Here is a 13,086-nt window from a genome sequence, read left to right as displayed (position 1 = left end):
CTGTGTTAAGTTGCAGCGTGAGTTCTGTTACAATTAGAGCCATGGAGCTGGATGGAAAGGAACTTCTGAGGTTCTGTGATGCAGTCCCTCAGGTTTATGTTACATATCTGTTTAGTTACTTGGCAACCTTTGGCTTGTTCTTAACTGTCTTACAAGGGTTTTTTTTCTTATTCTTTTAAAATAAAGACATGGAGGGTCTCGTGGACACGAGTGTTGCCAAGATCATCTCTGATAAGAACCTGCCCTTTGTGGCCCGTCAGATGGCCTTGCACGCTAACGTGAGTACCCCTGAGCTCCCCAAGACCTGCTGTCTTTCAGCTGGTGTCTTAGTCCGTCACCAGCTTCCAAGGAAATGAGTAGGGCTTGTGAAAGCAAATAAGTAAGTTTTCTGCTTCAGTTATTGCTGTCAACCTTTTAAGTCAAAGTTAGTACGTAAACGGTTATAACTTAGAGCTGTATTTCAGTTGCTGTCAAACTGTACTGAGATGTTCTGTTCATTTTATTGCTGTGGTTATGTTAATGTGCCTCCTCTCATTCCCTGCTTCTCCCCACCCTTCCCACATTAGATGGCGTCCCAGGTTCATCATAGTCGATCAAACCCTACTGACACCTACCCATCCAAATGGATTGCAAGGCTGCGCCATATCAAGAGGCTACGGCACCGGGTGAGTAAAGCTGGCTGTTCTGCGGCTTTGGAACTGGGCTCTGCCTTACAAACAAGGCACGCTAAAATCAGCTGTCAAAACTTGCCGAGTAAGAGGAGCAAGACATGCGTGAAGGTTAGAATCCAGCCCTTGTGGGAATGACAAGCGTAGCAGTGTAGGTCTGGACATGTGAGCTTCCATCCCTGGTGGCAAAGGGTTTGGGAACCCCAGTGTCTGGACACAGAGCTGCACCCACTCGGCCCTGTGCTAGGGAAGGTGGGACAAACCTGCGTAACCTGTTCCGCCCTGCCCAGAGGGAGTTTCAGAGAATGGAGCTTACCTGTTCTCATTTGACTTCCAGCTACGTGAAGAAACCCAGTACCAGACCCCCGGCCTTCCCCTGCAGATGCATCCCTCTGCTCCGACAAAGCCCCCTCCCCAGATCGCCCAGGACCCTCCACCCACCTATGAGACCGGCCAGAGGAAGCGGCTGATCTCCTCCGTGGATGACTTCACCGAGTTTGTGTAGGTCCCAGCGGGTCGGTGTGTGCTCTGGGACGGACGAGGCAGCGGAAGTGTTTTACCTGCGTGCTGGCTCCGTGCGGCTGCATGGACAGAGGAGGGGCTGGCAGGCGCGGCGTGGCTGTGCTGCTTGCACGTGGACTCGGCATTGAACCGCACCGGGAGGCTTGAACGTTTCACTGTCTCAGCCTGCCACTGTTGTCGGATGAGGACACTGTATCCCCAGCAGATGCTCCAAGAGAGGACCAACTCTATGTGTTTTGTTTTTATTTGGTTTGAGCTGTTTCAAGGCTTCCATCTCCGATGGGAATTTTCCTGCAGAACCTTTCTTTGGACGCCTTCCACACCAGCGTCTGGTGGAAGCAGACGAAGTATGATATTCTGCAGTTCATCAAGTAGTTGGAAGATGCAGGAATTTTGATGATTTTATTGGGAATGAAATATGAAGTACTGAAAATCCAGTCACTATTTCTAAGCACCCTGGAATCCCAGCTCCTCTCCCAGCCTCGGTGCCTCTCAGCACTTGAACTCTTCAGGCTCAGACACGTTCTGCTGCCAGCTCTGGCAAGAGTTAACTTGGGTTCTCGGGTGACCTGCCAGATGCTGCTTAAATTCCCAAAGATTCGACTCCATTTAGAGAGATTCACAGCAACCCCTCCTCGTTCAGCAGAAACGATTTTGCTGCCAGAAGTAACACAGAAGAGGGGGGCAGATGCCACTTGCCCGAGCAGCAGAGCGCTGGGCCACAAGGTGCTTGTGATGACCGGCCCGAGCTCCCAGGCTGACCGCAGGGATCCAGCCCAAGGACAGACCTGGCTTCCAGGTTCACCTGCAGGATTTCCACTGGTTGCAGCGATGCTGGGGTAACTCTCGTCCTTCTCTGTGCACCCAGTAAATCCCTTTTTGAAAGACTATTGACATGTCTTGGGGCATCATCTCCGAGCGAGTTTTGCCTGTTGCACTAACGCATAGTGACAGTCTCCTCCTGGCACCTCGGGAACGAGCGGCCCTGTCCGTGCATGCGGGTACAGGTGGAACGGGATTATGTAGCCCATCTTGTGGTAAGATGGTCATCAGACACTACACTACCAAACTGGGAGAAACCATGTAAGCTGGACTATACTGTGAGTACTTTATCTCCTGCTCTGTCAATAAATGGGAACCGTGGCTTTTTGGTACCAGATAACAGCAGCGCCCTTGCGATGGCGATGAAGCAAGTGCAATCTGCACACAGAACTGTGAAGTGGCAGGCGAGGGGACTGAAGTGATGCTACTAGCTTGTGCAGGGCTGTTTGGGAACTCTAAGTGTATGTTGTGTTTTGAGTGTTTCTAAGTCATAAAGGAAATAAAACATTCTTCTGGTCAGTGGGTTCTTGCTGGCCTGGGAAGATTCTGACTATTTTGTAATAATGTAAATTCCTTTCTCCTTTTCCCCTTTCCATTTTCTGATCTGTGTCGCTCATATTTCAGTAACCCAGTGCTGGACGGGGTGCGATACCGGGCTGTGTTCCAGTGCCTGCGCTGGGGATGCTCCCTTGGTTCAGCTTCAGGTGGCCCTGGGACAGGGGCCGCCTCTGTCGCGCTGCCCACCCAGGGGAGCCAGAGCAGCCGCGTGCCCTCGCCGAGGTTTGTGCAGCCGGGGCCGAGCAAGCCCTTGTGCCACCCTCCGCCGGGCTGAGGCTCCTTTACGTTGACTGCAGAGCCCTCACGGACAAGCTGATGTCATTAATTACAACCCAGAGCCGCCCCAGTAGGCTGGCTGGTGTAAGAAAGTGTCTTGTGCCGGAAACCTTAATGAAAATTCCGGTCAGAGACAAAGAGGATGACAGTGGGGTGGGGAGGAGGGCCCTGGGAGCAGCTCTGGCAGGCGCTGCTTTGCCCCGAGCCTTTGCTGAGCTCTCGCTGGTGGTGCCGAGAGGGCTGAAGCGAGTGTTAACAAAAGCACCAGAGCCAGGTTATAGCAGTCATCTTTTATTTGACCTTGTCATTTTCTAAGAAACATCCCCACAGTTACAAAATACAATAGTTTTGTTCGCAGTGAAATGCTGACCAGACAGTAACAGGTGGCATACCGGTCATAATAATTTGCTTTGGTTTGTTTGGTTTTTGTAAAAAAAAGCACTTCTATAAGTCCCTCCCTCTCCCTTTTAAACTAATGGATAAGGTTGTTTATTTAAGCAGCTTGATACTGTTGCATCTTTGTGAGGCTTAAGACAATAAATAAGAAACCCTCTCTTGGTGACTACAAACACAGAAATATACATTCAGGAGTATTTTTTGGCTAGGGCTGCAAGTCAGGTTTGTTGCTGTCGAGGGTCTAACTGTGACTAGTAACTCCGGCTGCAGCTAAGTGCATGTGTACGCGGTACCTTAGCTGGGACAGTGAAGGAACCCTGTGAGTGTTGCTATAGTTTGTACAAATAAATGCTGCGATGAGAACTATCATTGCTCGAAAGCTGTCAGTGGTGCCCGCCGCACGCACGGGCCCGCGCGGAGGTGTTTGGCTTTTCAGGAAACAACTGGGGGTTCCAGAGCTGCTCTCCGTACTTCCAATGAAGGAAAGAAGTAGGGCAGTTGTCTTATCCTGTTTCTGCTCCTCTTTGATTAGAAGAAGCACTTGGTAAGTCAGTCACACACATCAAGTCACTCACACACACACAGAACAAGCTTGGTAAGAAACGGGCACCTGGGAACAAAAATCCCGGTGCCTCACTTCGGGAGCATCCCGGTTACACCGCCCGCTTGCCTCCCGTAGCTTATTCAAGGCTGTTGGGAGCAGTCGGGCCCCGGCTCGCTGCTGCCTCTTGCCTCTGGCTCTCCTCCCTGCGCTCAACTCCCAATTAGTGGCTCTTTTAAATGGGCACAGTCAAGCCGTGAGGGTGGGGAGGTGCTGAGACCCGAACTGTGGATCTTGAACTGAACTTTTAGGCTCTTGAAGATGCAAGAGATTTCCAAGACCTGCTTGGTTCGTTTAACTTGCTGAACGCTCTCACATGGCCCTCGGGGTGGCTGGAGCTACACACGCTGCTCCGCTGCAGTGGGAAAGGGGTGCAGGGGTGCAGCCGGGTACGGAGCTAGAGGTTAAAGTGGCTGTTTCGGTGCAGTTGTGCTTAGGTCTCCCATGTAGGAACCAAAAGCGAGTAAAAGCCGGTGGCCCACCCAGCAGCACGTGCCAGCGAGCGCCTTCCTACCATTACTCTCCTTTTTCCATCACTTTGTTGGCCAAAAAAAATCCTGCGTGCTTACCAAGCGGGGCTAGGAGGTGAGCAACTTGTTTTTGTCTGTGAGTAGTTGCTGTTTACACAACTTAATACTTCTCCAGTGCCTCTCCTTCTGAGGCATAGCTAGAACGTCAGGAACTTTGGCTTTTTAAGGACAGAAGTAGAACAGAATTCCTGCGTTTCACCTGTGCCTGTGCCTACCTCACCCAACGGGCTTCTGCTTTACAGCTCTGGCCTGCCCAGCCCCGGGAGGGCGTGCCGGAGGGGTGGTGAGCTCAGCAGCTGGATGCAACTGCAGATGTGTGCCCAGCGCCAGTATCAGAGCCGCAGTGCCACATCCCAGGTGTCCTGGTACATCTCACAGCTGCTCCTCTTACTGCCTTAAGGGTTTTCGGACATGGCTTGCAGGCACATGCACCAGCATTGTACCCCTGTCACCAAAAAAAGTCACGGGCATCTACCAGAGCCGAGCCTGGTGGCTGTGCTGCCTGGGTAAGTAAACAGGACCAAAAACCCCAAGGCAAATGGTTTTAAATCTCTGGCTTGAAAACCACTTTTAGATACCAGAAAAGCCGTGGAGCAGATGGAGCCGTTTGTAAAAGGAGGAACAAATCGCTTCTACCAGCAGCCCTGACGCCAGCACTGCGGCCCTTCGCTGCTGTCTACCTGCTCCAGCTGCCGCGCTCTGGGCACTCCTGTCATCTCCTCCTCTGCCGGCCTTTCCTTCCCATTACGAAAGCTTTGCGGTTACCAGAATTAGTTTTCTCCCCTCTCCTCTCTACTTCCCTCTGTGCAATCTGCTCTTTCAACAACCTCTGTGGTGACCAACCACCATCTCCCTTTCAGCAATCTTCAAGCTACAGCACACGTGTTTTCTCCTGCTCCCATCCTTCTGCAACCTTTCCACAGCCTCTGTCCTTCACATCGACCGAGTTTTTCGAAGGCAACTTCCACCAGCCCCAAAGCCATCACACAGCGCACCCCGCGTCCCTCCGTCCCTCAGGCGCCCGGAGGCACGGGAGCCCACAGCCAGCTGGAATAAAATCTTTAAAAGCATCTAACGCAGCACGGCAGAAGTGCTGGGAGCTGGATGGGGAGACGGGGGGATGTGATGAGCCATGAGGTGACTGGGGAGACCCCTCTCTCTGCCCAGAAAGGTCCCCCCTGCCAGGACCACCAGCGTCAGAGGCAAGACGCAGACTAACCCACCCCACGGCACCGCCCGCCTGGTCTCGCTGCCTAACGGCTTCCCTCCGGCCCTCAACATTCCCAAAGCGTGCAGCAGGCTCTGGGAACACCCCAAGGAGCACACGCAGGGCTTCCCCGGCCCCGCCACGCTCCGCTCCACCTGCACTGACTGGCCCAGAGCCAGCCCGGCCAAACCTCAGCTGGGAGGAGAGCACACGCACCACATGCACACAGACACCTAATACTTTATATACACGGGACATTCCCAGGAAGAAGCACTTAATACATCCTTTAAATAACTCTGACAATAGTATTCTGTCTCCTATCTACATGTTTCAAACACGTTACCAATGCTATGAAAATATAGCAAACATACAAAAATATATACATTTAAAATAAACCAAAAAAACAAACCACCGTATAAATTACTTACAATATACATAATGTGAAGCGGTGATGAACAAGTGAGCGCAGGCCCCAGGGAGGCTTCAGCTGCTGCTCAGCACCCCCGGCACTGCAAGCAGGGGGTGCCCCGCAGCGCAGCCCCTCCCCAGCCGGGCACGGCGAGCACAGCCCAGCTGTAGCCCAGCGCACGGTGAGTCCCGGGGAGCTGCGGGGTGGCAGGGCTGGAGGGACCCCCCAAAAGCTCCATTTGGGCTTCACCTGCCTCCCCCCGCGCCTTTGTGCTTCTCGTAGGGAAGGTGCCAGGAGGCACCGGCACGGCTGCCTCAGGCTGGGGCGTGCTGGGGGCTGCGTTCACTTCATCAGCGCTTGCTCATTTCAGTTTATGATTTAAACAAACAAACAAAAAATACTGCTTTTGTGATATATTATCCCGTTCTTGTTAGATCGCATGTGTCATTGTTAGCTGAGGAAAGCATTGTTTAAAGTGCTGGGCAGTACATACGAACAAGTAAACCAAAAAAATACATATACTTACGTCAATACATTCCTTGGATTAGAAAAGCCAAGCAGCCAGCAGCACCCACACCCCGTGGGCTGCGGCGTGGGGGCGAGGGCGGGTGGGCAGGGCGTGGGTGGGGGACCGCAGTGAAGCCAGCACGTTGGCAACCCCACGCTCAGAGACAGCCGAAAGCGCCCCAGGTCTCCGCACCCCTCGGGCTGCGGCTGCGGCTTGTTATCCCCTCCGACCTGGCCGGGCAGCAGGGCTGGCAGCTCGCTGCAGCTTCCAATGTCATTGGTCTTAAATATTGGATTTCTTTAAATACAAATAATAGTACCAATTTCTGGAGGATAAAAGTAGCCAATACTGGAAATTAACTGATCTGGGTGTAGATGTCATTTATCTATATCTATATATATTTATGCTTAAAAAAAAAAGGGTTAAATATCTTCTCGAAAGCTGTAGCTTTCCTCCACAGTGTGCCTGGTCGACAAAAATCCAAGACTCAATTCAAACCTTCAAGGCCTGGGGCTCTGCTCTCCCCCTTTCCCTCCGGCACAGCCAGTGGGGAAGGGAGGCGAGCTTTGTACCGGTCACCCTGTGCCAGTCCCCAGTAAAGTGTCCTTGTGACAGTCACCATGTGCAGGCTGTCTGCAGATGGAGCCATTTCAGAGACAACTTTTTAATACTGCCTACGCTAACGGATTTCCTGCACACTGACTGTGCCCTGCACAGCCGCCCCCACAGTGCTGGGCACCACCAGCGGAGAGGTCAGCACACCCGATGGGGACGTCAGGCCCATGGAGGATGGCAGCGGTGCCACCCCGGTGCAGGCAGCAGCCCCGTGCGCCCCGGCAGGCACAGCCGCCGCGGCAGGAGCAATCAGAAGCGGCAGCTCCTGAGGCTCCAGGTCTGCAGGGAAGGCACAGCCCGCCCTTTGCAAACCGCTGCCGGCTCTCCGAGGCACGGCTCCCCGCGATACCCAGCAGGCCACCTGTTACTTGACAGTGGGGTGCACCCTGTTCTTGGCCCGGAGAGGCCGTTTCTTCTTCACCGCCGGGGCCACGGCGGCGTAGGGTTTGTGCGGGGGCAGCACAGAAGCCGCCATGCCGATGCCTCTGCTAGCTCGAAGGAGCCGGCTGGGCACAGAGCCCCTGGTGCCTGGTGGGGCGGCAGCAGAGTGGGGGGACAACGGGGCGTCCCGCAGGGGCTGCAGGTCCGTGTTGGAGGAGGTCTCAGGCGAGGGCCCCTGCTCTGTGCTGCCCGCACAGTACCTGCTCGGGACATCCTCGGACACCTGGGTACCCCTCCTCCTGGAGCGGCGGCTCTGAGAGCCCTCCAGCTGGTGCTCGATGCGGTACACGTCCTCTGTCACCTGGTTGACCCGGTCAAATTGGGCGAGCAGCATCTCAAAGAGGGAAAGGAGGCGCTGGATGTCAGCGTCCACTTCCAGGCTGTCCCGGGTGCTCAGCACGAGGCTCAGCCCGTCCAGCTGGCTGGAGGAGGTGGAAGCCCAGGAGCTGTCAGATGCAGCGCTGGGAGTGGGGCCCCGAAAGGATTTGGAGTCACTGGAGTCTCGGGAAGGCAGCGGCTCCATCCCTTCGAACCTCACCTTGTGCCGAAACTGGAGGAGAATAAGGGAGTGAGGGGCGGGGGGGGCAGTTATTTCAGGAGCTGGGAAGTGGGAGTGCTGTGCTTGGCACTGTGTCCCGCTCCACACAGCCCCAGGGCTGCTCCCAGCCCTTCCTGGTGCGCCAGGCCATGGCCCTGACCTGGGGACAGACCCCAGACAAAACCAGGTGGAACCGAGAACTGGCAGCCAGGCCCTCTGCAATGCCCCATCGCTACCCCAGCCCCTGGGCCCTCGGGAATGGCCGCTGCTCCAGCCCTCACCCGCCGGAGGAACCCGACTGAACAGCAGCGGGAAGCAGCCAGAGGCAAAGGGAAGGCTAAGGATGGCGGGCATCAACACTCTGCAAACCTCTGCGGCCTGCCTGCCACAGGGCCCCTTCCCCACGGCATCTCCCAGGCTGTGCTCACCTCCTTGGCTTTGCTGAAGCCCATCCACATTTTCAGCCTGCGCATGAAGAGCTCCACCATCTCGTAGTCCTGGGGCTCGAAGGCAGGGCGGTACAGCTCAAAGTGCATTTCCCGGTAGCTGTAGATAAGCACCACGGTGAACAGCCTCAGCACAATCCACGCCTCCAGGATGATGTAGCTGGTGCAGAACAGGCAGTAGAGGCCCGAGGACTCGGGCAGGCAGGGGCGGAGGGTCCCGCTGCCCCGCAGCATGGCAAACAGCAGCAGGAGGCTGCTGCCAACGCTGCGGAAAGACTCCGAGGAGGAGGAGAAGAGCTGCAAAGGGGACATTGGAGATGTCAGGAGAAGGGATCAGTGGCAGAACGTTCCCCTGACCACCAGTACTCACTACCCCACATTACAAGGATAAGCCCTGAGGAGTGGCCCACAAATCGGCTGCGGCGGGGACAGCCAAGACGCTGCCCCTGGCCAAAGGCGCCAGGCCCGTGGAGACGAGCAGCCTGGGCAGGCTGGGCACCGGTGCTCCCAGAGGGCCCAGCAGGCTGAGGGACGAGGGGACACGCGACCCCGGGCAGCCCCCTGCAAGACGAGGCGGGGACAGCAGGTAGTTACCAGGAAGCCGAGCTGAGCGTAGGCCAGGATGAGGACGGTGAAGGCCAGCCCTGCAGCAGCCAGCTCCTTCGCCGACTTCCGCAGGGTTTTCCCAAACACAGACCACTGCCTGACAAAACGCAGCTGCTGGGCAGCCTAGGAGCAAGAGAGAACACGGTGTTACAACATGGGCCCATCACAGAGGCTGCTGTGAGATCCTTCTGGCTCAGGGAAGGGTCTTTCAAACATCTCTACAAGTCTGAGAAATGCAGACTCTGGCAGAGCAGAGGACATCCTAGTCAGTGGGCTCCTTGCAGACAAAATCACCCCATCAGCCACACTAGGCTGAATTAATTCCCCAAGGGAACCGAGGGCCCAGAGGCTTTAGAGACCCGAAGTGCTACAGCAGAGATGCACGTGGCATCGCTGCCCACCACCTCCGTCCTGCAGCAGTCTGGATGTGGCAGCAGCCCCGTTGCATTCTGTTAGTGCCTGGCACAGCAGGACCACAGTCTTGCATTGTTTTTACTTCAGGGCCTTTTGCTGCCCCTGCCACAGGACTATGCGCAGATGACAAGCTAGCACAGGAGGATGGAAGCACATGTCCCTGCCCAGGTGCTGCTCCCACCCAGCCCTCTCCATACCTGCACAGTCAGAAGGAAGAGGAGGGACGCAGCCAAAGTGCTGAAGATGGTGTTGAGAAAGGCCACCTGGTAGAAGTTGGTGAAACCCTTGCGGTTGTTGAGGTACTTGAGCCACTGCTGGTCGGCAAGGGTGGCTTGGCTGAGGTGCACCACCACGGTGCACGTGGTGAGGAGGATGAAGACCCACTGGCCATAGTTGCCCCACAGGGTGAAGTAGGCTCTGCCTTCCTTCTTGATGGACAGCGACTCAGACACCACGAAGTAGACCACAAACATCATGAGGAAGACCTGGGGGAAGAACGGAGAGGTTACCAGTGAAGAAGAGGGCGACGTTTGACTGCTGTGCTGCACCAGGGGACCCTGCAGCACCCCAGAACGGCAAGACTCCCATGTACTAGGCTGAGTTCTGCCAGCCTAGAGCTGGAGCATGCCCCCGAGCCCTTCCATGCCCTCCTCGCTCACTCAGTGCCTCGCTCCCTCCATCCCTAGCAGTGAAGCTCCTCAAACCACGTCCAGTGCGCTGGGGGCAGGGTGGCAGTGTGCAGGGGAAGAGGGCTCTGCTTACACTGAACCGTGGCCCAGGCAAGGTCTCTGGGGACATGGCTCAGCTGGCTGCTGTCCCCGCCGAGGACAGAACAAAAGCCTCAAGATCCCACAGCGACATGCATGAGTCCAAGGAAGCAAAAAGGCTGAGACAAGACCAACAAGTGCCACCAGAGAGGAGGAATCTCCTTCCCTTCAGTGGTGCCAGGGATGTTTTCTGTCTGCTATCCAGGCCTGGAAGCAGAGCGGTGACAGGTGTGGAGACAAGTGGCCCCAGGCAGGGGAGCTTTAGCCCACAGTGACTAACGCTGCCCTTCCGGGAGCCCAGGCAATGAGTCCCCAGAGCCCTCTGTGTAGTGACCAAGAGGGAAGAGGAGCACAGAGGGGAAGTAACACACTGACCATCATGAGAAGCTGCAGCGTGACACCCCTGCTGAGCCGCAGCAGTGGGAAGGGGCTGATGGTGACCGTGGCGATGGCCTGGCCGGCCCCCAGGAACTCCAGCTGGAGGGTGATGGCAGCATGCAGGTCCACGCTAGGGTTATACTGCATCAGCTCCACAAAGACTGCCCGACTCCTGCGAAGGGAAGAAGAGCAGCTCAGGGCACTGGGACAACACCAGCTCTGGGCTTCGGTGCCACTGTTTTGTAAGATCACAGATCCTCTGCCCCTGTGACACTCCAGCAGCATCCCCTAAAAACCTGGGTGACAGCAGAACAATTCCTTCACCCTCGCCACACTTACATGTTGTCAATCCAAGTGTGCTGCTGAAGGAAATTCAGCTGAGCCCTGCTTTCCTCTAGCGAAGCCCCCAGCTCCTGGACGTAACCGCTGCTATCGTAGAAAGAGATGTAACCCCAGTACCAGACCCTGCAGAGGAAGAGGAGCCACAAGGTGAGAGCTGAAGGACAGATCAACCACGGTATGCTCTCCTACCCAGCAGGCCAGGAGCGAGGGTGAAGATGCAGACCCCAGCCCCTATGCTGCTCATCCAAGGGTGACAGCTGCCTCATTGTTTGTTTCACAAGACAAATTACAGAAGCACATCGATCCATCCCAAGTGTTCCCAACCTCAGAACAGCCCCAGACTTCAATGAAGACACATCCACAAACAAACCAGAGCAGAAACCAGCAGTGATTTAATATCCAGTATGATGGTAAAGGCCAACCTCCCAACCCCACTTTAACAGAAAGCCACTGCTGCTCTACGGCCTCTGTGGCCAGCTGGGTTACCTTGTCCTGCAGCTCGTCTCTGCCCTTGAAGCTGGGGAATTGAGCCCTGGGCCCCTGAGGACAGCACTACACTGCCGCTCAGACAGCTCAAGGTGACACACATCTCTAGGGAAGCTGGGTGAGCAGCAGCTACGTGCCTCCCATCACTCACACTGCCAGTGTGGACATGTCCAGGGAAGGAAGGCCTTTGGCATTTCTGTTCTTTTGCACTTTGCAGGCTCAGGGACTGCAGTTGGCCTCATGAGGCGAGGCCTGGGGACCACCCTGGGCACCAAATCAACTGTAAAGATGCAATGTCTCTGGCAGATGGAGCAGGGGGTGCAGGTGCAGGCTGGGCAGCAACTTACCCCGTCAGGTCGGGTGGTGAGTAGGACCACGCAGCTGACACATTCACGGCCGCCCTTTCCCAGCCAGCTGCATAGTCAGCAGTAGAAAAGCTGTGCGAGTCGGTGCAGTTGCTCCTGGCAGCTGTGCCCATGCTATGGAGGATGTCCCGGGCACTGTGCTGGCACTCAGCTGCAACAAGACCCACACTGTCAACCCGTGGGGAGCCCAACACAACCCAAATAGTGCTGGGGCACACAGCTGAGCTTTCACACTTAGCATCTCCCTTCTTCCCAAGCCCCCTCCATCTCCCCAGCCTCAGTCACACCTCCAGCAATCAAGTCAACCCCTCAGTGTAAATCTCCATGACCGATTGCCCCAGTTCATCTCCGCAGAAGCGGAACCAGAGGCACCACTAATACACGTGCTGCAAATAAAAACCTGCCTCCATAACCTCTAGCCTTGCTTCGTTCAGCCCCAGTTACGCCCAGGCCTGGCCATTTCAACCCTCCAGGACTGTCACCTCTCACCCTGTGACAGCAGAGCCACGGGCCCTCGCCCACCTACCTTCCTGCAGCCGGAGCTGGCGCAGCCGGGCTGCTCCCAGTGTGGTGCTGTAGCTCTCCTGGCCTGACTGGTTGTTGTAGAGGTAAGGGAGGAAGACCTGCGACATCCAGACCCAGAACTGATCTGACCTGCAATAGGGAAAAGGTGTGAGAGGCAGAGCTGCTGGTGCAACTCTGCTACAGCAGCCTCTGCACGTCTCACCCACAAACAGCAGTGTTTCATCTGGAGGGGGGGCTGACTTCTGGAGAGCTGCTCTCCTGCCGGGTGCCTGGCTGGCAGGAGGGGCAGCACTTCCATCCATCCCAAGAGCTGGGCTGTGGTCAGGAAAACATTTATTTGACGTGCAAGACCTAAAGGTGACTGAATCCACTTGGCACCTGGAGGAGGATCAGACCAGTGGGTCTGTGGCAGCGCAGTGGAAAAAGATTATATGTAGGACCAGACTCTGCTCTACTTTCCCCCTTGACACCACTTTCACCCCAGAAACTCCACTGAGTTTGCTGGAATCAGTCCTGACTCATATGGCGGTGAATGAAAGTTTCTGTGACTTTGCATGACACGGACAAGCCATGTCTGTTTGCACAGAAGAATCCAGGGGTCTGTGGTGAGATGGGTACAAAGATGCTGTTAATCCCCAGCAGCTGTTCCAGTGTCAGTCTGGACTG

At 55.6% G+C, this 13,086-nt stretch overlaps 2 protein-coding genes across 9 annotated transcripts in view; one reads left to right on the top strand and one right to left on the bottom strand.

The window, feature by feature from the left end:
- Window positions 1-2,559, top strand: part of TSC2 (TSC complex subunit 2) — a gene marked incomplete at its 5' end in the record, with an annotated part of 35,617 nt that extends 33,058 nt beyond the window's left edge. For all 7 annotated transcript variants that reach the window (XM_080384748.1, XM_080384747.1, XM_080384746.1 and 4 more), the window contains 3 exons: window positions 187-278; window positions 567-665; window positions 1,006-2,559. In XM_080384748.1, coding sequence (XP_080240874.1) covers window positions 187-278; window positions 567-665; window positions 1,006-1,173 — 359 coding nt within the window. In that variant the 3' untranslated portion in view covers window positions 1,174-2,559. The remainder of the gene's footprint in view (window positions 1-186; window positions 279-566; window positions 666-1,005) is intronic.
- A 558-nt stretch (window positions 2,560-3,117) lies between these two features.
- Window positions 3,118-13,086, bottom strand: part of PKD1 (polycystin 1, transient receptor potential channel interacting) — a 112,563-nt gene continuing 102,594 nt past the window's right edge. For both annotated transcript variants that reach the window (XM_080384741.1, XM_080384742.1), the window contains exons 39-46: window positions 12,422-12,549; window positions 11,878-12,046; window positions 11,042-11,167; window positions 10,700-10,874; window positions 9,755-10,042; window positions 9,132-9,266; window positions 8,520-8,834; window positions 3,118-8,103 (exon numbers count right to left, since the gene is read on the bottom strand). In XM_080384741.1, coding sequence (XP_080240867.1) covers window positions 7,477-8,103; window positions 8,520-8,834; window positions 9,132-9,266; window positions 9,755-10,042; window positions 10,700-10,874; window positions 11,042-11,167; window positions 11,878-12,046; window positions 12,422-12,549 — 1,963 coding nt within the window. In that variant the 3' untranslated portion in view covers window positions 3,118-7,476. The remainder of the gene's footprint in view (window positions 8,104-8,519; window positions 8,835-9,131; window positions 9,267-9,754; window positions 10,043-10,699; window positions 10,875-11,041; window positions 11,168-11,877; window positions 12,047-12,421; window positions 12,550-13,086) is intronic.

Source organism: Falco punctatus (assembly GCF_963210335.1).
Source record: "Falco punctatus genome assembly, chromosome: 4".
In the NCBI taxonomy this organism is placed as follows: Eukaryota; Metazoa; Chordata; class Aves; order Falconiformes; family Falconidae; genus Falco; species Falco punctatus.
This window is presented reverse-complemented; position numbering and strand designations above follow the sequence as displayed.